At 38.5% G+C, this 27,377-nt stretch overlaps 1 protein-coding gene across 3 annotated transcripts in view; it reads left to right on the forward strand.

Moving 5' to 3' along the window:
* The first annotated feature begins 2,261 nt into the window (after positions 1–2,261).
* The window catches only part of ptpn13 (protein tyrosine phosphatase non-receptor type 13), a 49,223-nt gene continuing 24,107 nt past the window's right edge, over positions 2,262–27,377 (forward strand). For all 3 annotated transcript variants that reach the window (XM_088435309.1, XM_088435310.1, XM_088435311.1), the window contains exons 1-7: positions 2,262–2,552; positions 10,507–10,626; positions 14,773–14,939; positions 17,304–17,369; positions 17,459–17,644; positions 18,042–18,129; positions 19,961–20,593. In XM_088435309.1, coding sequence (XP_088291435.1) covers positions 10,512–10,626; positions 14,773–14,939; positions 17,304–17,369; positions 17,459–17,644; positions 18,042–18,129; positions 19,961–20,593 — 1,255 coding nt within the window. In that variant the 5' untranslated portion in view covers positions 2,262–2,552; positions 10,507–10,511. The remainder of the gene's footprint in view (positions 2,553–10,506; positions 10,627–14,772; positions 14,940–17,303; positions 17,370–17,458; positions 17,645–18,041; positions 18,130–19,960; positions 20,594–27,377) is intronic.

A 27,377-nucleotide genomic window follows, 5' to 3' on the forward strand; every position in this document is an offset into this window, starting at 1 on the left:
ACATGTAGGTTGTTTTGGAGTTTTTTTCTGATGCTAATTTTTGAAGTGCTATTATTAACTTAAGTAATGATCATTTTTGTAGTTGCAAATACCACTGCGTAACTGAAAGGAAATGAGTCCAAAATCTTTTGTTTTTGAATGCCCCTACACTATATTTTGATTGACAGAATGAAACAAAACAACTACAGCAAATTCTGTACAAGAGAAACAAAGACACCACATTTCATTCTAAACATCAGCTTTACAGATACTGCAGTTTGCTAAATGCCAATTTATATATTAGCTTGAACAATGCCATATGTTTCAAAGTGCTAAGTTAAACTTCAGGTTGGTGTCATTTGTGTTTTCTTCCAATTCACAGTTGCTGTCTCCAGAAAATGTGAGCAGGTTTAATTAAGGGTCTTCCCTCCGCAAAAGTGGTTCAGGTCAAGTGGTCCAGTTTTGAACGGGAGTATACCTACTGAGGAACCCAGAACGAGATGTTCTGCTCTATTTTAGCTTCATAAGAATGCGCTGTATGAGCACCTGCCCTGTCTGGATCCAGACTTCTCTGCAGTGAGATAAGCTGCTTATAAAAAAAAGTAGTAAAAGCAGTGCACACCACGTTAGTGTGGGCGTAACACACAAAATATGCGCCGTCCGGGTTATAGCAAATCTTAAAAAGTGTGTTAGAATTTCACAAGGTGCTCACAAGGGAAGGCAAGAGACCAAAAATATCATCTAAAAATGTCCTGACACTTTATTACCAGGTGACATTTCAAAGGCAGCTAAGATGATCTCCAGGAAACTTTTAAATGCTTTACGGCTAAACTGCAAATGACTTAGATGTCTTTAACCTGTCAAGTACCCTTCATTTTGGTCAGGCACATGACTCTTTCAAGTGCAAATCAATCTGTAGATAAAATTTTCCAACACCCTTATATGAGACAGTCCTGTTAGGCCTCATTGCCACAGATGAACAACTCCATCCATCTAGTATGGCTAGTATGTTGCCAGGAAAAAAGTTAGAAATGATATAATATGATATGACATGACATGAAAAACTTTATTTTTGAATTTAAAATCAAGCAAAACAAACACAGACTTATCCTAGTGTTGGTCGATGTAGGATATCCAAAGGGTAGGCGGTAATCGAAATGGACATCTGGGCCTTAGGGGCGCAAAGGGATAATCCAGTTTCCAATTACATTAACCAATTCATGCATCACATTTGATTTGTATTTTTCAAAAAAGTGTATACAGTCTGCTTCATGTCAATGTCAGTGAAAATGTATGTATGTATCTATGTGTGTATGTGTATATATATATATATATATATATATATATATATATATATATATATATATATATATATATATATATATATATATATATATATATATATATATATATATATATATATATATATATATATATATATATATATATTAGCTGGCCAACAGTTAGGACAGCTGGGATAGGCTCCAGCATGCCTGTTGCCCTAGTGATGATAAGCAGCTAAGAAAATAGATGGATCGGGGGATATTATTAGAGTAGTCGCTACCTGGCCCCTGAGCAACTGTATAATTTTGAACGAAAGCAAGGGGCAAAATGGCCCCCTAAAATGGATGAAATTGTGTGGATTGTCAATTTGATATTCCACAAATGCGATATTTTTCAGAATGTTGAGTTTAGACTAGTGGGGTCACATGCAGCATGTTATTGTAATACTTTTTTTTTGTCTTTCCTCCTCCTTTAAGTGTGCATGATACGAGGAATGAACACTTCAATCATTTTTATTGTGGAGAAACTGTTTTTATTATGGCTGAACGCGTCATGTTATAGACTAGTGACTCTATGTAATGAGGTCTACTATACTCTAGATGGCGACAAGTCACAGCATCACAAGTGCGGTGGCAGTGTGGCACAAGAGAGGAAGGAAGTATTTGGCTTTCAATCGTTTCCTGAATGCCTTGCAGAGCTCACTTTGAAATGGGATGGCGGAATCAAAGCTGAATTTGTACAGTTTACAAACAATACAGTCAAATGATGAACTAACTATAAAAATGTGAGATTTCTGACTTGGTAGCGTTTAATATGACAGTTAAATCCTTACCACCATTATGTATGCGTGTCGCTATAGGAACGCTTAAACGAACCGGGAGGGCCAATGGAGGTTCCCGACAGAGGTGTCTGGTTACTCCGGGTCAGCCCACGCGAACTGGGCAAAGGGAGGGGTTTTAGTTTAGTACGCTTGCTTCCTCCAGTAGTTAACTTAGCTGGCTGTGAGTGTGAACGAGTGACGTGCGGTGGTAACACACGGCTCGATAAAAGTTTGTAATCAAGAAGGTGAAATTGGGAGACCGGGATCCCATCTTGGAGCGGAATCTAGCATTCAATCGAACGGAAAAGAGCAACCTGCCGCTTGATTGCCTGCCTGCCCTTGTCCCTCCCCAAGATGTTGCTTCGTGGATGGGATGGCGTCTCGTCCCGTTCGCCTGCGCACTTGTAGCCCCATCGGAGAAGCAAATTTAGGCACACGTCGGTCTCTTTTGTAGCGCTTCCGTACCCCGGTAAGTTTAATTTTCAACCACTTTCCTCGGAACGCTATCTTCGAAGTTTTTAGTTTTTAGTTTATATTTTTAGGAGGGGGGATGACGCGTCTTGCTAACTTCTGTCGTGCTAATATGGAATACTAGTTTCTCCACTATGACGGTCTATTTAAGACTTAAAATATTATTTTAACTTAACCTGAGGCGTGACAGCATTGCGTTTTTGGTCAGATATTCAGTAAGTTTTTGTTTACAAGAAATAGTCTACGATAAATTAAAAAATAACATGCTTAATATCAATTTGCAAATTGTCTCACAGGGAAAATAGTAAGTATTAAAATAAATACAATCTGAAGATTTTTAAGGAATAACGAAGCTTGTAAATATTCCCATCCCCCTTCATTAACATTCAACGATTCATTGCCATTCAACTGGTACAATTGCCCAGGTCAGAGTTCACGAGTGTTTGGAATAGTTGTCATGCAGGCAAAGGGATGCAACTGATAGACGTGCACTCTAAAGTGCTCAGATAGTGAAGTTTGAATTTGTGGGAGGAAAAAGAGGGAATGCATATCATAGCAACCCTGTCATTAACGAAATGCAGAGCTCGAAGTTGTGTTTCAAAATGGAAAGGAAGTTCTTTGTGGAGGAAAAAAAAATCAAACTGCGACATCCCTAGCTTAGATGTTTTGATCCTGATCAAGGCCACAACATCAGTGGAGTATTAGCGATACAATATTACCGCTGTGATAATTGTATAAGAAAGTAACCATCCATCCAAATTGTCATTTGAGTTGTACGTGACCTGAAACTTAGCCCACCTGAACTTGGGTGAGAGGCAGGGTACAGCGTTCCTCAGGACAATTTGGAATCCTTGATTAACCTGGTATGTATGATTTTTGGAGTGTGGGAGTAAGCTGTAGCATCTGGAGAAAAGCCAACAAGCACAGGAAAATCATGCAGACTCCAGGCCGGAGCTGAGATTTGTAGCCATAACCTTGTGACTGCGGGACAGACACACCAGCCACAAATTCCCCCCATGTTGCCAGTGTGCATAAATGTAGTAAGACTGAAAAAAAGCAAATGGAGGTTTACGATGGTTACGTCATTTGTTTTGCAAGTGATTTCAACCATTATCAAAATACTACCAATTCTGAGAGATTCATGAGACATTGAAATTATCGGGTTTACGTCACATGTTTTTGGACAGCCGTACCATGACTTAAAGGGATAGCTAATTTCAGCAGTAAAGTTCACATTTTGTCCGAATGTATTTTTCATGTACAAATAATATCCTTAAAAATTCATTTTTCCACTTGCTGTTGGCTGAAAATGACGTGCTCAGGTAACAATGAGTCATGGCTCAGCTTGCGAACGTCACATGCCCAAACCCCCAAAACAGGTGGGGTATGATTGGTCATTACCTCAGCCTCGAGCACATTTGATGTCATTTTCAGTCGACACCAGCTTGAGTTGCTGTTTTTTTAAGGTATTAACTGTACACTAAATATTTTGGTTATCAATTTAATTAGAGACAAAATAAATTTCTTTTGCTGAAAATGTTCAAATATGTTTGTTATTTTTTTAATTTTAAAAGGTTTTGTGGGGGTGGCACGATGGCTGGTTAGCATGTCTGCCTGATGCGTTCCTGTGAGTTTACATGTTCTCCCCGTGCCCGCGTGAGTTTTCTCCAGACACGCCGGTTTCCTCCCACTGTCCAATGACACGCATGGTAGATACTTGTATATTGAATACTCTAATTGTCATTGTGTGATTATACGAATGGTTGTTCATCTTAGTGCACCCTGCAATTGGCAGGCAACTAGTTCAAGATGTACCCCTCCTCCTGCCCGAAGACAGCTGATATAGGGTCCAGAAGGCCTGCAACCTTTGTTGGGATAATGTGGTCAAAATTTTAGATGGATGGATGGATCATTTAAGTGGGTATTTTGCAATTTCCAAATAATCACTTTCTTAAAAAAAACAGATTTGTTAAAACTTAAATTAAGTTGTATTAAAAAAAATACAACAAAAATGGGCTGTTAATACCACCACGTCATACCCCTAATTAGATTTGGAAGAAACCAACACTTATGATGAAAAACAACCAACCAGCGACAGGTGTTACATGCACTTGTGGCCATCACCTCGCGCTAACTTGAATCTTAGACTGAAACATCAAAGACTATAAACCTCGATTTAACAACTAAACCTAAAAATAGAAATGAAAGGATCCTGACACAACATAATCCAACAATAATGCGTTTCAAAGATGGCCGAATTTCTGCAGCAGCACCTCTCCATACCTTAAATCAAATCTGTGTCATTACCCGACATTCACATTGGGAGGGACCCAATTGTTACATTATTTTTTTCTATTCATTTTATTTGAAAGAGATTAAACTCGTTAAGATTTCATACCCCCCACCCTCATGTTTTTACATTGCCATTATGCATATCCCAGTGGAGCTACTGAACAGCAAAAAAAAGTCGTAATTGTGTCACTTGAGCCACGCTGTGTTAATCTAGCTCCCTGAAACGGCATGCACAAACAGGTAGGCTGTAATGAATGTGAACCAGCTTGTGGGCTTTCTTTTTTTATTTCTGACTCACCCCGCCTTCGTCTTCATTTTTTTCCCCCTTAAATTACCACTACTGTTTCTCCACAAAAGCCCTGACCTCACAAGACACAGCTGTGAATACTCTTAGCAACAGAAAGTCAAGTGTAGAAAGGGCTGTTTATTCACAAGGGTGGGCATTCTTGAATTCCCCTCATATGTCTGTATTATGAAAACAGTTCTTGCATCATCTTTTGGACGCCTCCGTCGCCATTGCGTGTTCTGCATCCGAGGTTTCTCTTGGAAAAGCCGTTGACTCGGAAAGCAGTTCACTCTGAGTTTTGTCTTGTTTTTCTGGCGCAGGCCGCCTAGAAGAAGACTTTCACCTCAGCAAATGTCTTTGCCAGCCGAAACCGCACTTCTGACAAGTTTCCTCTCCAGTCCGATCTGTTTAGAATTGTGTTATGGGACTTTGATGGAATTTGGAATTTGGTAAAGTTAGGAATGAACAGAAAAAAATAAATAAAATATAATTATATATATATATATATATATATATATATATATATATATATATATATATATATATATATATATATATATATATATATATATATAATTATATATATAATTATATATATAATTTTATATATATATATATATATATATATATATAATTATATATATATATATATATATATATATATATATATATATATATATAGAGCGAGTTCTTGTTTCAGTTATAAACAGTAAAACTGATTGTTTTACGATCCATCTGTGTTTAACTGTCACAGGCAAGAAGGTGGGAGGAAAGGAAAAGCTTCATGTTAAGTATGGTGTAAAAGGCGCTATCACGTTTCTAGGATTAGCTTCTTTTAAGTCCTTGTGACCATAGCCAAGCATCTGAAAGCAACAGACTATAGGTGACTGCTTACATTGAAAATGTATTTAAACAATCTCATGATATTTTAAAAGTCTTAAGTGTACAATTTTGAGTGCAGCACTTCCTTAACTTCCAGGAATTACTAGTTCTTGATACTTAGTTGGTATTTTTAAGAATTCTGTCATGCCAGTCAAATGAGTCATATTGTAAGATCCCACCCCAGGTCTCCATCCCTCTCAAAAGTACTACCCCACACGGACAATCACCTTTTGGCCCTATTTAATTACTCCACTTGTAAATTGAGATGCCTTTACTGCTATCACAAAACTGTATTAGTTTTAGGTTCCAAACATCTTAATGTTCTCAGAGATTATTTTTTTTAATTAAAAAAAAAAACAGTGCACAGTGTTTGTGTTTACACATTGCTACAATCGTAGATTATATTAATTAATCAAAAAGATTAATTGTATCTTTAAACAGCCATCCATTCGTCCGTCCTTCCACATTCTAGAGCTGCTTATCCTCACAATTGTCGTGGGCCTGCTGGTGCCTATCCCAGCTAGCCAATTTCAGGGCACACAGAGACAAATACACAGAGGCATACAGGAGGGAACTACCCAGGAGCTCACAAAACCAAATGATTTGATGCTACTTCAGAAGTGTGGATCAAACTTCGCATTAATCAGTAAAAATGTTGGTGACCTTTGCTACCGCATAGTAAATATTTTCTCATGAAAAACACTTCCAAACAATAAATGACCTTATTCTGTATTTTTCCACTGCTTCACAAACTAGTTCATAGCATGTTTGCTAACTTCAAAAGTTGTAGTTTTTAAAGTTTTTTTTTTTTTTTTTTAACAAAGTACAACTAATCATCAGCAATGGGAAGTTGAGCACCCTCCAACACTTCACTAGGCTTAATTATTTATCACACATAGTATCAGATACAAAAATAAAAAGTCTTCTACTGTCACTTTCAAGGAAATACAATTTAATAGTTACCCCCCATAAACAATCTTGCTTTTTATTGAAATAAATACAATATAGACTGCAAAGGTTGGCGACCAAAAAAGTTGAGTGCACGATGGTAAGATTTTGAGCATAGCAAAAACCCCTGAAGTGGGTCAGCAGACTTGATTAGAGATGTGGACATCTGAAAAATGGCCTCTTTCTCTGAATCCTGTTTTGAAGAAAAGAGTTAATGAGTAGGCTTGCAATAGTCCTGCCATGTTTATGCAGGAATGCAGGTTATCCATTCTCTTGCGCAAGCCAGAAGAGCGAGAGGCAAGAGCGGGTTCCTCGCCATCTCACTCATTAGCCGTGAGAATGGCAAGCGCTGCTGTGAAGACTGATTGTTTGGCGGCCCTTGTTGTTTCAACACAGTGGAATGTTTTTATCCGCTCTCGGGCCGCAGTGCAGGCCGGCTCCGCTCTCATTGGACCACAGCACTGCTCATGATTGAAGGGGGGCTTTGGAAACAACCGCCCTAAATAGCGTTGGGCCAGCATTACCACTGTGTTAATGCTACGTTTTTTTTACCCCTACAAAAGTTGCAGCTAAACCAGTCTTTAAGCTAGTAATCTTAGTGAAAACATTCTACTTACTGCACATCCACAGTTTCTCATGGTACTTTCTGCATATGACGTTTTGAGGGTGCTAACTTCCTGTTTGACCCCTTGACTTATTTGTGTTTTTAAATATAAATTGATAAACATAATTATAACATTATAATTGCATCGGCAAATGTTAGTAAAAGATTACGGTTATGTTGCATTCCACCTTGCATACAGATCCTTGGGCCCTACCAATTAATCAGCTAGCCAATTAAATCAGCACATTATGGCCCTAAAATATTTAAAATAATATTTTACATATCTAAAATAATCAGCTAAGTTGGATATTTGTAGATTATTTTAGCAGTCCTGTGATTCAATACAGAGCCAATCTTAATTTTTGCAAGCAAAGATTGGGTTAGCAAAGCAAGGACATTGCATAAAGAATTGAACCGTATATTGATTTACACTCAATCTAAAGTCACAGTTTGTTTTAAAATGTTCAGAAAATACATAGTGCAACATAAATTTAGAATATCCTTATAACTTCATTATTGTGCAGTCTGTCAACCATCAGGGAACATTTTTTTACAATAATATATTTGTTGTTGTTCCCTGCTACCTGTCTGGCCCGTGATTCATGAAATTACAACTTTAATTTAACACCTGGAGGAAACAAATGCTATTTTAGTCATGTTGACTCTTAAACTTAACCAACCTGTTGTGCAGTAATCGGCCTAAAAGAAAATCCATGTCGGTCAGGCCCTAAAATTATAGAAATGACACTCAGTCATAGCCAAATTGTCTTTACACCTAAAAAAAAAAAATAATAATAATAACTTAAGTGTTAAAACCACAGATTTATATGGGAAGAGAAAGTTGAAAAAAATAATTAAATCACAATTGCAAAATTGAGGAAAAAAATTGCAATTAGTTAATTTTCACAATCAAAATGATTTACTATGTCCTTTTTTCTTTGACTTTTTCAAAGAGGAAGTGTCAAAGAAGTCAGCCTTGTTTCAGCCTTGGTAATGTTCTCTCCATTGTTTCAACTTTTGGCACAATTGACAGTACATGTGAGTCCTATAAATGAAAAGCACAAGCAACCTAGTGATGAATATGAATTGCATCTCTTCACTCTGTTTACCCCGTGACAAATATGCTCTAGTCTTAACTCACTAAAAACGACAAAAAAGACACAATAATAATGAATATATTCATGAATGTCTCCAAATGAACTTGTGATCTTTGTTCAAGAAATCATTCAGAAACACGCTTGTGTTTAAAATGAATTGTCAAGGAGACCTAAAATTGGGAGCGTCCCTGCTGGTCTGTGACAGACACGGTTGTTATTTCCCTGCCCACGTTGTGCCCATCTGTGCGAGTGTGGGTGTGTTGCTCTTAAAACTTGCTCGTGGTCAGGTACGTTTCTATTTTCACCCAGCAAAAGTGGTTAGCTATTTCATTTAAAAGAGAGGTCTATATTTAAATGTGCTCTGCTTGAGTGAGACATTAAGATGCACTTGGGCTATTTGGAAAAACAGTGTAAAATATTCAACACTATGATGAGAGATGTTGCATACATTCGTCAATATTGTAAAATGTTAATGGCGTATAAGTATACAAATATTGGCTGTAGAAGTCTGTTAAGTTTCTAGAAATCACTCTCAGTCGCGAGGACTCATATCATTTAGTCATTGATGGCTATAGATGTCAAATATCAATTTAAATGAAGTTGCACTGAAAGGGTTAATTGTAGCCATTAAAGCTAGTTAAAAATAATTAAATAGGTTTATATACTGTACAGCTTTTTAAACATTAGTGGAAGATGACATTTTACATAGCCCACAAAGCTAGGTTTAAAATAAAAAAAAAACAATTTGTTCTGTGTACTGTGTAGAGCTTTTCTAAATATGCAAAATACAAATTATTATTTGTGCAAATGTTTAGGAAAAACACAATTTCTCTTATAAACACTGAAGAACAAAGATTATTCAACTTTAGAAGCAAAAATTGTTTAATCCAGTTTGTGTCACGGTCCAATTTATGAATTATTGAACCTTAAATTAACATTCATTAAAAAATGTGTATCTTACTTTAAGTTGTTGTGAAGATGTTATTTAATTGGGGAGCTAGTCTCGTGGGTCACTGAGCCATCGGCCACCCCAGCATCTCAAGAAATCCATAGCTATTTGCCTTATAACCTTTAACAGAAAGCTGTGATGCGTTTCGTTTGCTTGCTTGTTTGATTTTAGGTTCCTCAATAAATGAAAGCAGAAAATGTTAAATCAACACTCACGTCTTGCCATTCTTCTTTGTGTGGCGCTCAAACAAATAAGTACGGACACCCCTGCTCCCAAGATTTTATGATAGGAGTCAAAGCTTGTTGTGGCATGTGTACTTGGGCAGTTTTGTTGGAAGGTAATGAACCTAAAAGCTTTCCAAGACTCCACCATTAAGGGTTGCAGGAGAATTCAGTTAAAGTTTCATTGATTTATTCAGCAAAAGGTTTCATTGAAATGTTTATTACATTTACAGGAAATGTTTTAAATAACTTTATAACATTATTTTAAGAAAGTTGTGTTACCTCTTTTCCCACAGTGAGTTCTGTTTCCTGTTCTAAGGTCATCATTCTGTCAAACTTTTTGGCCGTCAGCCGGAGTTTCAAGTTTTGCTAAAGTATGCTGAGATTTATTAAAGAATTGCGAGATTTGCTTATGAGTTGATGTCGCTGAATTTTCCTGAGATTTTATAGACTTTATAGACATTGTGTGACTTTGTGCTATTGTGGCTCACACTGTGATTAGGGGTCTTGTTTTCTTTTTTTTTCTTTTTTATAAATACCGGTAATCTCCATTTAATGATCCAACATCTGCTTGTGGTTGATCCCTTCCTTCCATGTACCACAAAACGTAAAAAAAAAAGAGTATATCTTTTTGGTCATAAAATCACCATGCTCTCCATCTTTACTTGTACAGAGAAGATGCATGTTTCGCTGGCAGAGGCCCTGGAGGTCCGAGGAGGTCCACTTCAGGAGGAGGAGGTCTGGGCAGTGCTGAGCCAAAGTGCTGAAAGCCTCCAAGAGCTCTTTCACAAAGGTATGAACATCAAAATTCAAGCCAGAAGAGATGTTTTTATTGCATAGCTTAATCTTTGCACACATTCTTGCGTTGGGTCCGTGCCACTATTTTAACCTCACTATTTGTTGAGGTCTTTTTGGGCCATAAAAGTGTCGACCGCCTAGATTTGGCTTCATTCTCTTATCTCGCTTGAGTCACATTCTCCACTTTTTGCAGTTCTCTACCTGCTTCATTTGCGTTCATCAAAAAAACTGTATTTTTGTTGAGATATTTATGGTTTGACAAGAATAAGCTAAAAGTCCAAAAACCTCCTTATGGAGCCTGTTAGTCACACTAATTTCTTCATAAATTTTGTAATTACACGACACTGAAAACCTCCTTCCTGGTTAATCTCCAAAGTTATTCTCATATCAAAACACTTGAAAATGAATCTATTCAAGTTGTCATAAAAGCGGCAGAATATTATCTCAAGCAGACTGAAGCGGAAAAGAAGAATGTCTTTATATACAAAAAATCCAACGTAACCACAGAAAGCATCAACCACTATACCTGGAAAACTAGACTCGTAAAACTAGACTCAGAACAAAAACTAGAAAGACAGCTTGACATGACAGCTTGAGACCTTGACATTCTTACATGTCACTGAGAACTCCGAGCTGTAAATGAACTTTTTTTTTTTTTTTTTATGACTGTATGTATTGCGTTTTTAAGTTTCACTAGAATACATTGTTTCAGCCATGTTTACTTATAAATTCAATTGGGGAACTAAACTAAAATGGACCCTGGTTGAAAAAAAAGGGGTGCGCTCAACTGGACTGGAGGGAAAACACTGACAGAAGAGAAATTTTTAGTCTGTAGACGGTGCAGGATGTGAGTCAGCTGGCACCACAGGGCTCTCCTCCCTCTTCTTAATGTTGTTATTAAAAAAAAAAAAAAAAAAAAAAACTTGAGTTGGTGCTGCCCATTCGTCTCGTATGAAACGCCGCTGCACCTGATTATGTTGGCACACGAGCTCTCTTTTTGATGAGTTTGCAAAGATTCAGTTTCATCTACGTCTGCCTAAACCGGCCCGCCTTTCCCTCCTGAGGTACAGTCCAGTACTCAGCTGACTGCTTTTTGCTGAGTATCGTGGAGTTTTTGCTCACCTTATCAGTGAGGCCTTTTTTTTTGCTGAGGTGGTGTTTTTACGTCAAGGGGACCACACTGACATTTTCGAGTTCCATGATAATGTTTTTCAAAGCATTACACTGACCTTTAAGGTCATGCTTAAACTGTGGCAACATAGAACGTTTTGTTTTATTATTTTTTTTCCATTCAATATATATATATATATATATATATATATAATATATATATATATATATATATATATATATATATATATATATATATATATATATAAAGTTTGAAATGAAAAAAAAACAGTTTCATCCAGCCATTTACTCTCTACCACTCATTAAGATCACAGTTGAGCTATTCCAGCTGTCTTAAAAAAAATTACATTGACTGTCATTTCCAGTTTCCAGTTTTCAACTAACCTAAGAAACATGTTTTTGGAGTGTCGGAGGAAAGCATAGTACCAAGAGTATCATAGAGTCTATGATGAGCCTGAATCACATTTAATTGTCCAAAGTGTTAAACACTAGTCCACCCTCATGCCAGTCTATGTTACAGTATATCAAATAACAAAAATAGTAAAACAAATTTAAAACCCTTGAATAATTGAAACAGTTTGCAAATATTTACATTTTAAAATGATAAGAATGTCAGATTTGAACTCTTACCATGGGAAATAATTGAAGCATAACCGATGCAAAATTCATCAAATTTTTAACATCTAATCATTTTATCGCTCTGAACTGTGAGACAAATGTAAAATAATAACAGTAATATTTTGCCCCATCACTTTATACCGATTAAATAAGTAATAACAATGTTGGTGCAGGGCTTGTTCAAGTAAGTTGTACAAGGACAGCTCTACTCTGTAGATAGACATCACTAGATTATATGCTTCATATTGTGGCTGCTGTGTGTGTTCCCACACAATGCACTGATTGTTCAGGTTTACTGCCACTGAAAGTCAACAGAAACCGATACTCTCACATCTAAAGTATGTTTACTTGGATGGTATAATAATAGTTCATCACCAATCACCGTTTGGCTTACTAGTGGCTAGGAACACAATAACTCAATCTGTATTGCGCCGTTTAAGAAATCAAATCAAATAAATACCATATTCAAATCCCCCATTTAATTTGTTGGGTGGAGTTGGTTCATTTCAGGTTGGTTTCCATTTCTGCATGACACACCTGCGCCTTCTTCGCCAGTTCCCTTCGGATATCATTAATATGTTGCCTTGTCTGTAAACCACAGCGTTGTAGGTGCTTACACTGTTTATACAAGAATGATTTTCAGCAACCCGGTTTACTTTCCACACAGAAATTTTCCATTGAAATCAGTTGTATTATTGTGTTCCGTTTTTTTGGCGGCGCAGTGATATACTGTAGTGGTTAGCAGGACTGGGCTTTCCTGTGTGAATTTTGCACCTTCTTCCTGTTTTTGCCTCTGTATTCTCTTGGTACTTTGGCTTTCTCCCACATGCCAGAAAAATGCTTGTTAGGTTTATTGAAAACGAAATGGCCGATTAGTGTGAATTTGAGTGTACATGCTGCCTTGTGTAAACTGTGTGTGGCGTGCAATTGACTGGCAAACAGTCTAAGGTGTCCGCTGCCTATATTTCAAAGCCTATATGTGTGTTCGAGCAAGACCAATGTTTTTATACACACGCAATTCGCAAATTTAATGTCTTCAAACATATTGCTAGCATGCTGTGGAATACTTTATCTTCAAAACATCAATTTTCATCAGACACCAAAAATGACAAGTTTATTCAATCATTGTGAAAGAGAGAAAGCCATTTTGAACACTTAAGATTCAATGAAAAGCGCCAAGGTGTCCCTAGTTAAGTCTCGATATGTCTTTGTTTTTTTCACAAATACATTTTAGACAACATCTTTGTTGGTACAGTCTAACAAAAAGATCATCAACATCAGGGTCATTAGCATGTCTCCAAAAATGAAAAGAAAATCCAAAGAAGCAAAAAGGTCCCTATAGTTATGAGATGTTCAATTTTTCACTTAACTTTGTTTTCATTTCAAACCAAAAACAAAAGGTGCAACGTTTAGTGAAAATTCAAATAAATAGTTTCCTGACGTTAACACAATATTAATTGGTAAAATTGATGTATTATCTATCAGGTTTTTATTACCTAATTAATTTTTTTAAAAGGCTGATTCCATCCAACACCTTGACCGCTTATTCTCACAAGCTGAAAATATCCGACATCACGAAAATGCTGAATGCCTGGCTAATAATCGGTCCATCCCTGACGTGTTATATCATTTGATTTGCAGTGACCATTTCTGATACACTCATATTATTTATGTGCTTTTTTTTATCTTTTGTTGTTTCTTTGCAAAACCTTGTGTTCTGTACTTAGACAAGACCATCTGTCAAATGACATGTTTTCTGTGGCATTGAATGCGTGAAACATTTATTGTGATACAGAACTGTCCCTCAGATAGCCTCATATCACAATGACAGATAGCATTGTTTTAGGATGAGCAGGATTCTTTAGTCCCTACTCCAACAAGGATCTCTGTAGTTTTAAACAGGAAACTTCTATTTACATTGCAAATTCCAGATTTTGGAAGGAAAATGATTTTAGTTCATTTCTCTGCTTTTATTTATTTATTTTTACAGCGCCTCTCCTGGGTTTTCGTATCACTTGGAAGAAAAGAATTTTGCAGCGCTGCTCAAACATTCCTTTGTATATTTTTAAAGCACGCTCCAACCGTGGTGCTGGCTGCGGCTTGGTCGGGAAAAGTACATTTCTCCCAAAGGCCATTCCTCTGCGCCTGTGCGCTGCAACAGTTATTTTCTCGCAGCTTGTTTGTTTACTTCCACCATCTTGAATTTCCTCAACAGTCTAATTAAGGCTAAAAATGGCGAGATTAAATGTGACTATATCTCTGAGCTTTGTTGCAGTAATTTACCAAACTATGCAGTGTTCATTACTGTAGCTTGGAATTTATTTAACCTGCTATGTTTGGCCTTCTTATCTTATCTCTCATGGGTCAATTGTCTGTTTCCTCCCCTCTTCAGACCCCTCAGCGATGGGCTTCATCATCTCCCCGTGGTCTCTCCTGCTCATGCCCTCGGGCAACATCTCCTTCACAGACGAGTACGTCACTCAGCAGGACCTGAGAGCATTCACAGCCCCCGAAGTCCTGGAGGGGAACACCCTGACGTCTGTCTCTGACATCGAGAAGGTAAAAAAACATTTGTCCTGCAAGTTATTGGCGTTTAGTATTTCAGCAGCCATGTCAGAAGCCTGAACTTTCTGAGTGGCTGTTTGGCATGTGCCACTACAGACATATCATATTTCAAACATTTTACCACTTAACCACATCATTTTTCCCTTTGGTGAGATTCCATTAAAGGACTTTCACGTTTAATGATGCATAACGCAAGGAATAAGTTTCCACCCTTATAAGGCCACATAAGCCTGAAGAGTTCAACAATGGGACTTTAGACTTTTAGAAGGGATTGCCAACAGTGGCTGGGCCTTGGGACCGGCATGGAAACATCTTGCCTGTGCAACCAACATCTAAGCAATGACCTCCCAGGGCTGTGGGCTATTGAAAGGACTTGAGCTCACCTTACCTTGGCATAGTATTGACCTTATGGCTTTCAAGAAAATTTGCCCATCAGGGACCTCCAAGTTGGGGGATACCCTGGAAACAGGTGTCGCCTTTTAGCTGGACTGTTAACCCACCCCACAAGTGGCAGTCCATATTTAGAGGTCACAACGACCCTTAGTTAATACTTAAGTGAAGCGTTGTGCCTGTTGAAGAAACTGTGGCTCATCTCCCCTGGGCATGTGTGTCAAACCTCGAGTCTAGACCACTAAGGAATGCCGGCCCTTGTAAAGGACTGTGACTAGCCATTGCACACCATCCCTGGGCACAGTGTCAAAAACTCCAAGGGGGCCAGGCCTTGGAATGGACTGTGGCCACCTAAGGCTTACCTTTCCTGGGCATGTGTGGCGGGCGTCCAGTTGGGACCTTCAAGGGTGGCCAAGCTTGAAGAGGGACTGCGGCCAGCCTTGGCTCACCTTGTCTGGACACAGTCTGCTGTCCAGACAGGACCTCCAAGGGAGGCTGGGCCTTGGGAGGGGCTGTGGCCAGTTGAGGCTCACCTTCCCTGGGCATGATAGTTGACCTCCCGCCGAGGGCTGGTCGTGGGATGCAGGACAAACTACAGTCCATTTATTTTCTCCTTCATTAAGTTTTTTTTTTTTTTAACATAGTAATTAGATTTTTCAAGTATTTTCTTGATTCACCTTCATTTTTGATTGTTAAGGGGAAATACTACAGTCCTGCTGCCCTCTGAAGTGAAAGGGGTATGGAGGGTTTATTTTGAATCTGAACATGCACTTAGTTTACAAATCGGTTTTGTTACCTGGTAAGACATTCAGTCAAAAATCTTGCTAGATTGCAAGAGTTGACTGCAATATTTTGTTTTTCCAAACCACACCCCCTCCATGAGAGCGTTTTACTCCGGTAGAAGATCTTAAAGCTTGTATAACTGCATTCCCCTCTCTGTCACAGTCCCACAGACCTCAACACACTTTTTTGCTGAGTCATTTTTCCACCGCTGGTCCTGTTGCCGTTTGACCCGGGAGGTTTTTTTTTTTTTTTTGTAATCCTCACCCTTATTACCACTCGATGTGGACTACAGATAGGTTTCCTCTCAATGCATCTTTTACTTTGCTGTTTTTATTACATGTCAACATTTTCAGAAAGTGTGCGTCTTTAAATGTGTGCCCCGGTCTTGAAAAGTTATGTTGAATTTCTTGGCCATCATATAGTTATTCTTTCTTCCACCAAGACTAACATTGAGGGGAAGTAAATTTTCTTCCCAGCGCTGTGAGTAACAAGAGAAAGAAAGCAGAGAAAAATGTGTTCCATTTCCGTTTTGAGGATACCGTCCTTCCAAAATAGCAAGAATTTTAAATTATGGCTTTATTTGCATCCCTTGACCTAAGCAAGCAGTTCTCAAATGATGGTACAAATACACCCGAGGGTCTATGGGCACTTCAGTGTGTATGTAAGACTTTAAAAGGGTGTCTGCAGGTATTGGGAAATCTAATTAAATACTTTTTGATGCTATGATGGGAACAGTGTGATATATTTTCAAATTAAGAGCAAATCAAGTGGAACATGAATGCCATGTTGTGTTTTTTTTTTCTTCTTTCTTCTCTCTTATGTGCATTGTCATTAGCGGTGCAATTTTCCAACAGATGAGCCAGAAATAAAAGACATGAGTTTGCACAATCTAGCATTGGTTACATCTACAATTGCATTGCAAAATACAGTTCCGAAGTTTATTAAAACGAACACGGATAGCTCTTCACTCTCTTTTAAATCATGTTTTTTCACCCATCCAAAAACTCTTCATGAATGTTAGGGGATACTTTGCAGAGAAAAATAATAACACCATTGGAAAGAAGGTTGATAATTGCGAACTTAAGCTATCAGTTTATAGCAATGGACATTTACATTCCTCATTTTTGTGTGGTCTTTGTTGTTGTCTCTCGTTCTTGTTGCAATCATAACTATTTTCTTGTGCAGATGCACATGTACTCTTTGGGGATGACCCTCTACTGGGGAGCGGACTACGAGATACCCCAAAGCCAGGTGAATCAAGGCTGCATGGTGATATGTGTTACTTCCTCATCTATTTGTGTCATAACTTTTTTTGTCTTAATTTTGTGTATCCACCATAGCCCATGAAGTTGGGGGAACACCTTAACAGCCTGCTCCTAAATATGTGTGACGACGTCACACTGAGCCGAATGTCGCTGCGCACGGTGCTGGACATCTGCAGCAAACACATTCGAAACTCCTCTTGTGACCCTCCATTTTCGTATGTCAGAAAGTTGGTCCGCCTGGTGCTTGGTAGCCTTTCGCAGGTACATTCTCTGCCAAAACATCTGCAATCACTTGGTAAAAATGTCCTTTACAATAATAAGGAAAACACACCCCAAATCCACACAGTGTGGCTCAACAAATTCAAACCTTTGGCCTCTCGACCTGTTAACCATTAATACACTGCCATATTCGACTTAGTTTTTGTAACAGGAATGTTTATTTGGTTTGAAAACTTGTTATGATTCAATTCAGGCCCCTTACACTATTAGAGGATGCCACTTGGGTTAGATTGTGGTCATTTTTCACCACACCTTTGTAGTTCTCCTTTTCAAATGCCATTTTCTATATAAGGTTTACAATGGGGGGAAAACACACACTATTTATAAAGAAACATTCAAGGATGAACACATTTATACTTTATTTCTCTCTCTGTTTCAGCTGGACGGTCTACTGACTGACAGGGAGTCTCTTCCTGAGCGTAGTAAGGAAATTCGGGAGAGGCTGAGAGGGAAAGGCTTGCCTTCAGGTACCATGGACAGGTGTACAAAAAATAAAAAAAAGTTGTATAGTTGCAGAGTTGTACTTTCATAGTCTTTGTTGTCCTATTACTCAATCATCTTCATCTTGTCATGAGCCACCCTCATTAATAGACCAAATATACTAAGGAAAATCACTTTAGCTAATGTTTGTACTGTATAATAAGGTTAGTTTTGTGCCTATTACGTAACTGTAAACAGAGTCTTAATTAGAATTAACGCAAACAGTACATTTCACAATTGCCATTTTGCGTTCTCCTTTTCCACACAAACTGAGTGCAAGTTGTCGAGGAACGTCCAGAATCGGGCTTCGATTTCGGAAAGTATGACCAAATTCTCCTGGTGGTTTTCTGAGAACATGTTTCCAGACCCTCGGAAAAGGGAGAGGAAGCATGCAAACATGGCCGCCATCCCGATTATGTAAGTGCGGCATGGCATTGATTAGAGATGCATATTTCAAAGAGCCCCGAGGCCGCTGCTGCTCCGCTCTTTGTGACTGTGTTTCGTTTCTGTGAATGAACAGCGGGCAGCCGCAGGGTAAAGTGTCTCATTTCGTTCTTGAGTCTCTTTCCAGGCAGCGACTTCCGCTTGTGTATATGACTCGCTGTTTACATGTTGTCGATGGACCTTAACAATTAATTTGATACTGCCTTGGGGCCTTTGTGAGCTTCCTTGTTCTTGGAAAGACCACACTTTTTAACTTCCAAAAATTCCCCTTTGTTATCCTACTCAAAAACATGCTTAAACTTGAAGACATCCATTTTAGTAACATCGCTTACCTTTTGAAGATACTTTATGGACATGAAATGGAGAATTAGCAGCGCAGTTATCCTAGCTTATGGACACTGTCTTTCACACATGGGACATTAAAGGTGCCGTAACATGATAAGTTAACTTTTTGAGCTTTTTACATGTTCCAGTGTTGATTTCTCACCTTAAACACTCCCAAAATGTCCCTTTCTTTTATGGATGCAATTTTAAGCATTCTTTGCTTATTCTGCGCTTCCGCACCGGCCCCATCCGTGCAGATGAAAATGGTTTGGAGTGTGCTTATGACGATAGGAGCAAGAAAGGAGCAGTCGGACAAGTAAACAGCAACGTTTCATTTATTAGCTACAATGCTTTACTGTAGAAAATGCTGAAGTGGCGAAAATGTATGTTTGGGAGTACACAGCCAGACAATCAAAGTCAGTAGTTAATAATTCATTCACGGGTAGAACTATTGTTAGAAATACTGGACTCCCACGGGGACTCATTTGATAAGAGGAACTTGTGTTAGTGAGAGCGGTGTATTGATGCTGTGTTGCATTTTAATGTCAGTAAAACGCTTGTTTTTGGCCCTGTTATTCACGCTTTTGGAATAGTCTCCATCATCCGCAAGACTCGTGAGGATGAGCAGTCTATATCAGGGGTCCCCAACTTGTTTATCACCACATACCAGTCAACACTTGAAAATTTTATTGTGGGCCTTTGGGGGGAGGGGGTTCAAATATAAAGTGAGCTAACCAATAACAACAAACAATGGCTTGCTTGGGTCTCAAAAATACTTTGGAGGTACACAAGTGACATTGATTAAATCAATCATATAATGAATTACAAATGCATCTCGTTTCTACACAAAACGTTAATTATATGCAAATGAGTACTTTTCAATTCAAAACCTTTACATATGCTAACATGTTCCAAAGGGAATTACCTGGCACAAACAAAAATCACTAATTTTGGACATATTATCATAAATAGCAACATTTGTGGGCCAAATTTTATATAAGCGATAGAAGAGGCTTTTTAAAAGGAACTTTTCCTTTCATATCCTTCTAGGAAGGAGCGCAGCTCCCAGGGTGTTAGAGCGCTACCGGGCCAGGTCTCAGGAGCAAAGCTCTCTCAACCGGGGCCTCAGTCGCTCCATGGGATCCCTATCAGTGCATGACATCTTGAGGGGGGAAGAAGGGACTGCCCTCCAATATCCTCACTGTGACTATCACCCCGACGCAGAATGCCCCGGCGAAATGTGCCCCACACTCGTCTCACTCCAGCACCAGCACTCCTATCCCTACCTGCACCCCCTTCACCCCCAGCAAAAAGGCCGACCCGTGGAACTTGACCGCAGGTCTTTACCCTTCCACAGCGCAGACCTAAAGGCAGCTTATACCAGGAAGTCCTGGGCCTCCTCTGTGGATTTGGCTTGCATTGACCCCGAGGCCCTTCGTTTCGGAGCTTTGGAGGATGCGCGGCGAGGCAGCAGTGCGTTAACCACGCAAACTATTGGCAGGATCAAATCGCCATTCGGCGCTTCCAGAGACAGGGACTACCGCTACTTTGAATTTGGTGGGCTTAAAAGCCGGAATGCCCATCACCTCTCAACCCAATCAGTCGGTTCAGGCCTGCCTGGTGCCTATGACCGCATCAAGGAACGCCAGAGGAAGCTGCAGATGCTGCGACAAGCAGCAGATGGTGAGTCTATCGAGTTTATCTTCAATCTGTCGCTGCTGATAACTGGTAGAGAAGAACTAAGAAATTAAGTTGAAACCTCCCCCCAAGTCAAACATAATCCATCTCATAATGCTTGTCGACTCTTAGAATTTAGAAGTTCCAGCCCTCTTAAAATGGATTAATTTAGCAGCATAAAATTTGGTTGACATGTCTATAATAACCCACTACCAGTTTTCAGGAACCATCTCTGGGAAACACACAGGAAGTTGGGTGTTTTGGTTTGATGTTTGTTGGTGTTATCTAAGCTGATAATTTTCACTTTAAGGAAGGTGCGATCTTGAACGCCCCTTATGTGCACATGGCATACCTTTACATTGAGCTTTAAGATCAGGTCTTTCCTGATTGTTTTTCTTGGACGGTGACGTGAATGACATTGGCAGCCTCTAACAATACTCGATTATTGACATTATGACATACATTTAATGGAGTTCCTTTATGTACGTCACACTACACTCACAATAAAGCGGAAACATTGCTCAATGGGAGGATATAAAATGTGTCTGAGAGGAATCTGCACATGAATGATGTGATACATCCAACTCTGATCATGTCATATTGCGTTCTCTTTAAAGGATTACCCCACCTGGAAAACAGACTGTTTGTTCTTCATACTAATGTGTTGTGCAAAAATCTTGGCCAACCATTAGAATGATGTTACTGATGCAGGATACTTCCTTGGTCATGTTAGGACCGTGATTATAAATGGGCAGTACTTTTGGGGAGTGGCTTTGACCTTTCTGTGTGCACGTTGTTCTTGTCTTTTTTTTTTTTTATTCCATTTACTCCATCTTACACGTCGCCCTAATGTAAACAAATACTATAAAATAATTGTGGATAGATGGAACTTTGCCAAATTTTGATGATGTTTGGATACAGTATAATCCGCCCTTTTTATAGCGCTTATGTTCAATAGGTTATAGGTGAGCTACTCTGACGTATTTATATAACTAAAAGTATGAAATATTTCATATTGTTAGATATTTATTTATGTATATTTTTGGTTTTGTATTAGTTTTATTGTTGTTGTTATTGAAAATAATTTCCCTTAGAAAAGGGCAGACTTTGGGTTATTTTATTTGACATAATGCTAAACCTTTAAGGAGAGGCCAAAAGTGACTATGAAAAAGTCAAATAAAATGACCAAAATGAAAACAAAAACCTTTTTATATATTGTTCTTGGTGAGGCTGGGTGGTATGGTTGAAAATAGTTCTAGAATATCTGTATTCCATATCATACATAATATTTATTACTATTGACTTTTTACCCACTCAACAGAAAACAACTAAGAAAAATTACTACTTTTAGATACATTGTAGTGTAACATAGTCTTTTGTTGCTCGTCTAGCAAGCCCCTGTAAATTCTGATTTGCTGAATACGAAGTAGTGGAACTGTTGTGATATTAGTTGCAATTACCAGTCCAATTTTACTACTGTAATTTCCATGCTCTCCCTCTCTTCTTTTTCACCTCTATTTCTTTTCTGCTTCTGGGATAATTCATTTAACCTTCATTCAATGTTTATTCATTGTAAGTGTATAGTGTACGACTACTCTCTTGCAGGGCAAAAGCACAATAGTTGTGGAAATAAATCATGCATTACTAGAAATTCAAAATTCCTGTATACCTATGTTTAGAGCCTGACCAAAATATTAGCAGTTCTCCTGTTTAGTGATTCAAAACAATGGCCTTACAACAAAAAGCTATTGGTAGTCTAGACTAGCCTTGACTAGATTGATGAAGGATGTCCAGTATCCAGATGTCTAACAGATGCTATTTCAATTGTGTTCTTACCTTTGCACGACTTGTTCTAGGATTGATAAAGAACCCTCAATAAAACAAAACCATCCAGCCCACTCCATATATCACTTTCACCAGGCCATAAAAAAAGAGGCTGCGTGGCAGCACCGATGGAGAGGTGAAAATTACCCCAGAGAGACATCCATCTTAAATTCCCATGTGCACATTTTCTTTTCCTTTTAATTTAATGTAAGTTGGACTTTTGGACGCACTGTTGAGTTTTTGTGAGTCACTCGCACGAAGCTGTCCAAGTTGCTCCTTGTAATTACCGGCCTGCTTAATTCTAGCCTAACGCACTCCGTCATACATGTAGCGCATACTCAACGCTCTCTGCCTGTTTCTTATATCAACGCTGCATATTGTTGTGAATTACACAGGCCGGCCGCCATCTTTTTGAGAACAAATAGCTCAATTGTTAAATAGAGAGTGTTACGAGTTTTTTTGTTTTGTTTTTTTCCCCCGCCAGCATTTCCTAAGAAGTTCTTTGTGAAGTTTGTGCCGGCCAGCTGGGTTGAGTCAGATGTGGACAAAGATCTCTGCTCCCCATTTGGAGGTTTAATTCTTCTCTCTTTTCATAATAACATGAACGGCCTTCTTTTCTCCTCTTCCTTCTCCTCCCTGTGCTATTTTCGATGTGCTTGAGCCGCAGAGCAGCGCTGTCCTTTTCGTCCTCAGCTGTGGCTTCGCCTCCTTCTCTACCGCGGGTCCCATGTCCCTCCCTTTCTGCTATTTCTTCTTTCTCTATGCTTAGTGTTTTACTTTATTATCTACAATAGAACACACGGAATGGAACTTCTGTTTGCATGATACAGTTGACTTCCATTGTCAAACATTGCCAAAATGCTTAACATAGGGAAAAAAAAGAAATAGTTGTAACAATAGAGGGACCTTGGATAAATTTTAGCTCAGCAGCACAAGCCTCGCTTTCTGCTTGGTTATTGTTCCCTCACACGTCACAATTACAGAACCTGTAGCTACTCAGGACTTTGTGTTGATCACACACATAAGGATTTGTCATCACGGATATTGAGCAACATTTACGATTACATGCCCCAATCACTTTTTAAGATCGAGGAGGAACAATTTGCTCCACATGTGAAGCTCCTCCTCAGCTGTTATTAGACCCAATTCACTGTGAGAAGAACTGTGGAGTCGGGATTATTTTCTGATGATTATTGACTCGCAGAGGGAATCGCCTGGTGCCTCTGATACTCACTTTATACATTGGGAAACATTTCCTGTGGAAAATAAGTCTCTACCTGGTAGATTAAGCGAGAATATCATTGCGGGAATTATGAGTCAGAAACTCTGCTTGGACTATTGTCATCCTCTATGTTTATATTCGCTCATTTGTGGCCTTGGTTTCAAGAATGTGTCACCATCCTTCATCCAAAGATTCTTTGCACGCCACTGTTGAGTCCTGAAACATATTTCAATTAGGTGCAGTGTCTGAACATATCTTGTCAGAGACGTTACAACCTTGGTAATGCTAGTAACATTGTAATATAAAAGTGACACTGGCAAAAGTGGGATAGCTCATAAAGGCTGGGCCACTCCATTCTACAAACATTGACATGGCTGTCAGAGGTTATCTCCAAAGGTGTTCAAGTATCTGTGAAAGACTGATTCATACCTCCATTCACCGCTCATCATAAACAGCACAGAAAAGGAAAGGGCAACCCACTTCACCTTGCCAATATTCCACCTTCGCTTAGGTAATATCAGAGCTGGATTGAGACCTGCTAAATGATGTACTTGGTGGAAAGGGTGGTCTTGGTGCGAAGTTTTACCTTCATCAAACACTTCTCTTGCCCTTTTGTGTTGAAAATGATTTCATTGTTTGACAAATATTTTGGAGCTGCCATCGTCTGATCCAGTCGTCATGATCTTCTGGTGGTCAACTTCAACTGGTGGTCTTCCATTTGCAACAGTTTCATTTGTGCGACGATAATATAGTTCCAATTTGTACATTTATTGTTAACTTATTTTAATAGTAAATGTTTGCGGCGTAACAATTATAAAATGAGATGTAGTACTTTTTTTGATAATCGGTGAATCAGTAAATTGCTTTTTAATTTTAAAATTCTCCAAATTGTCTAAACTTCAGCATCTCAGCAGCAAATGTCAAGTAATTTCTGTAGACCTCAGTGAAATCTGACTATCTTTGCCTTTATTTTGAAAAACAATGATCAACAATTTTGCCTTTTTTTCTGAAATAATTTCAGAAATCAATACTCGAATCATAATTAACATTCACTGCCAGCCCATTAAAAATGGCCATTGACGGCTATAGACATAAATGGCAGTGAATGAGTTCATTCATGTCAATTCATAGAAACGTTTGACATTCTTAAAAGAAAGTGTCAATCAGAAGTGTACACTTTACTAATATTTGCTGGTCCATACTTCATCCCATACTCAAACTGTAATCATCAGTCTGTCGTGTTATTTTACCCACGCTTCCATGCGTCAATCTAAAATGATTAATATGGAGATGGGGCCAGCTCGAATAAGTCTTACACCATCTTGAATGTTGTGTGAATGGGGGTTTAGCAGGGGATGTGTTCTTTGGCTGCTTCTTCGTTCTCTTCCTCTCACTCCTCTCTCTTGTTTCCTGCAGGAAAGTGATGGCGCAGCAGTGGTCAGTGCTCTCAGGTTTCACCCACATGCACAGCGCATGGAGTCTCTCTTTGAACATGTGTGTGGTTCACTGTGGACTAAACATTTGTGTGCATGTGTGTGTGTGTGCATGGGCATGTATATACCGGATCACTTTCATTTTACACTCTACTACCGCACACACGCACCTCAACACAAGGTGCGTCAATCAGTAGATCCTGTTCCAAGCAAATCTGAAGCCTATAATTGGAGTCATGTGTAGCGGATGAAGGAATTCCTAACGTTATTGGACTTTTCCGGCGCTTGGCAGCAGGTCATGTGGCACAAAGCGGTGGCTGGTCCATTTTGGACAAGAATGACAAACAAGGATCTTTGAGTGAAGCTACAACCCCTCAAATTGTCCGAATTGACTGGCACTTTGGTATGCTGACTCCAAGAAAAGATTAGAGAGTTTTTGAAACCATTTTCTAGATTGAATCTTTCTGTGGGGCTTGAACCGACTCACAGACAGGTTGATTTTGCCATTCTGCATCAGCTTTTAAAGCTTGATGTCAACAAGAGCTGAATGAATAATTGACATTTAAATTATTTCTATTTTGTCTTCTGTCAATCTTTAAAACATTATTGGGGGAAAAAAAAGATTAATATGCGCAACGAGGCAATGCATTTACAAGTGCCCGGGACAGTGTGAAAGTACCGATACCCTTAATGCACCATGTTGCGAGCGTAGCTCAGAAATTACGAAAATTAAATGATTGTGAATGAGAATAGTGCGCCTTACTAGCTTCCGTTACTATAATTATTAATTATGACTTTACCACTAAAAGTTTACATTGCTGCCACAGAAAAAGAAGTCCTCTTACAACTAACTGTACTTACTCCAACATACTGTATACAGTATGTGTGTGTGTGTGCGTGTATATATATATATATATATATATATATATATATATATATAGGACAGACTTTTACTGCTTTTCTATGTGGCAGTATGTCTTTAGAATAGGTACTATAATCACTGAGCTGTGAAGTCTCATGACATTTGCTAGCGTCTGTTTATAATGGAGCGTTTTCAATCAGCTTACAATTGATCACGCTGGCTGTTATGCAAGAGAAGAACAGTCTCTAGAAAGAATGCATGCAGAGGTTTCGAACATTTCTAGGAATTTGCAAAAGCTGATCTTCCTGGGGTCCATAAAAATAAATAAACAAAACTCTACAACATTAAAAAATAAACATTAATTATTATACATTCTTAACTCTAATGAAAACCAATAAAAGAAACTATGATAATAACTACATTTGAAAACCTGCCAAACAAAGAAAAAACCCAAAATGCAATAGCACATGTTCTGTGGACAATCATTTCCCTGCCATGGTACAAGGCTTGCAAGATTCCTTTTTTTGTGCTTGAATATGGCTAATTATTGTCAAGAAAAAAGTGACTTAATTTTGAGTCAACAGCAGATGACGAAATGGCTGCTCTTGAAATTCACCAAAAAAATTGGTGGATTTGTGCTGCTCATTCATATTCCACACAATATTAGTCAGAATGCCATTTTGAGACATACTGCTACATAGAACATAGTACTGTAGTGATCAATTTTGACTTGACTTTCATTTTAATTCCTACTTAATCCACTATATCATCCTTGTTTCTTGACCTTTCTGTGCACCCGAGTACATGCTAGCTGAAAAAACATGTTATCATCTGAGACCCAAAGGATTGATTGTTTATGGAATATCTTACACTGTTCCCAACTGCAAAAAAAAAAAAAAAATACCCCGAGGTCTCATTTGCTACTTTGCAAGCTTTATTTGAGTGGTCAAGGCATAAACTGCAGCAAGGAAAATATGTACATCGAATTTCTGCTCCAGCATTATTGACAGATGCACTGTGAACTGAAAGCACATGTTTGTAACTAATGAATCAATCATTTAATGTGCATGACGTGCGACTAAGTCTAATTTAATTTTGCAATTAGAAAAGGCTGATATTCTGCAAGTACAGCAAATGCATTTGCTGCACGTTTAAGCATGTGTTTTTTAACTGTTTTGGAAAAACATCCCGTTGGGTTCTCAGTCGTAGTGGTAACAGAATGTAATTGTTTTAGTGGTGGGGGTGCTAGCAAAGGGTTTGGAAGCACTGGTTGGTGGTAAGGCTGGGTGGTATAGCCAAATAGGAAATCTCAAGTTATTTATTAAAATGATTGATGGACTAGAACATATGGAATAGTAGATTAGTCAATTATTTATTTATTTATTTTTTGTCATTCAGCACTTTGTTGCAAAATATTGGTCTGTCAGTACCGAACAACTGCATGGTGTT

This window comes from Hippichthys cyanospilos, chromosome 15, assembly GCF_059441005.1.
Source record: "Hippichthys cyanospilos isolate Australia breed blue-spotted pipefish chromosome 15, RoL_Hcya_1.0, whole genome shotgun sequence".
NCBI lineage: Eukaryota > Metazoa > Chordata > Actinopteri > Syngnathiformes > Syngnathidae > Hippichthys > Hippichthys cyanospilos.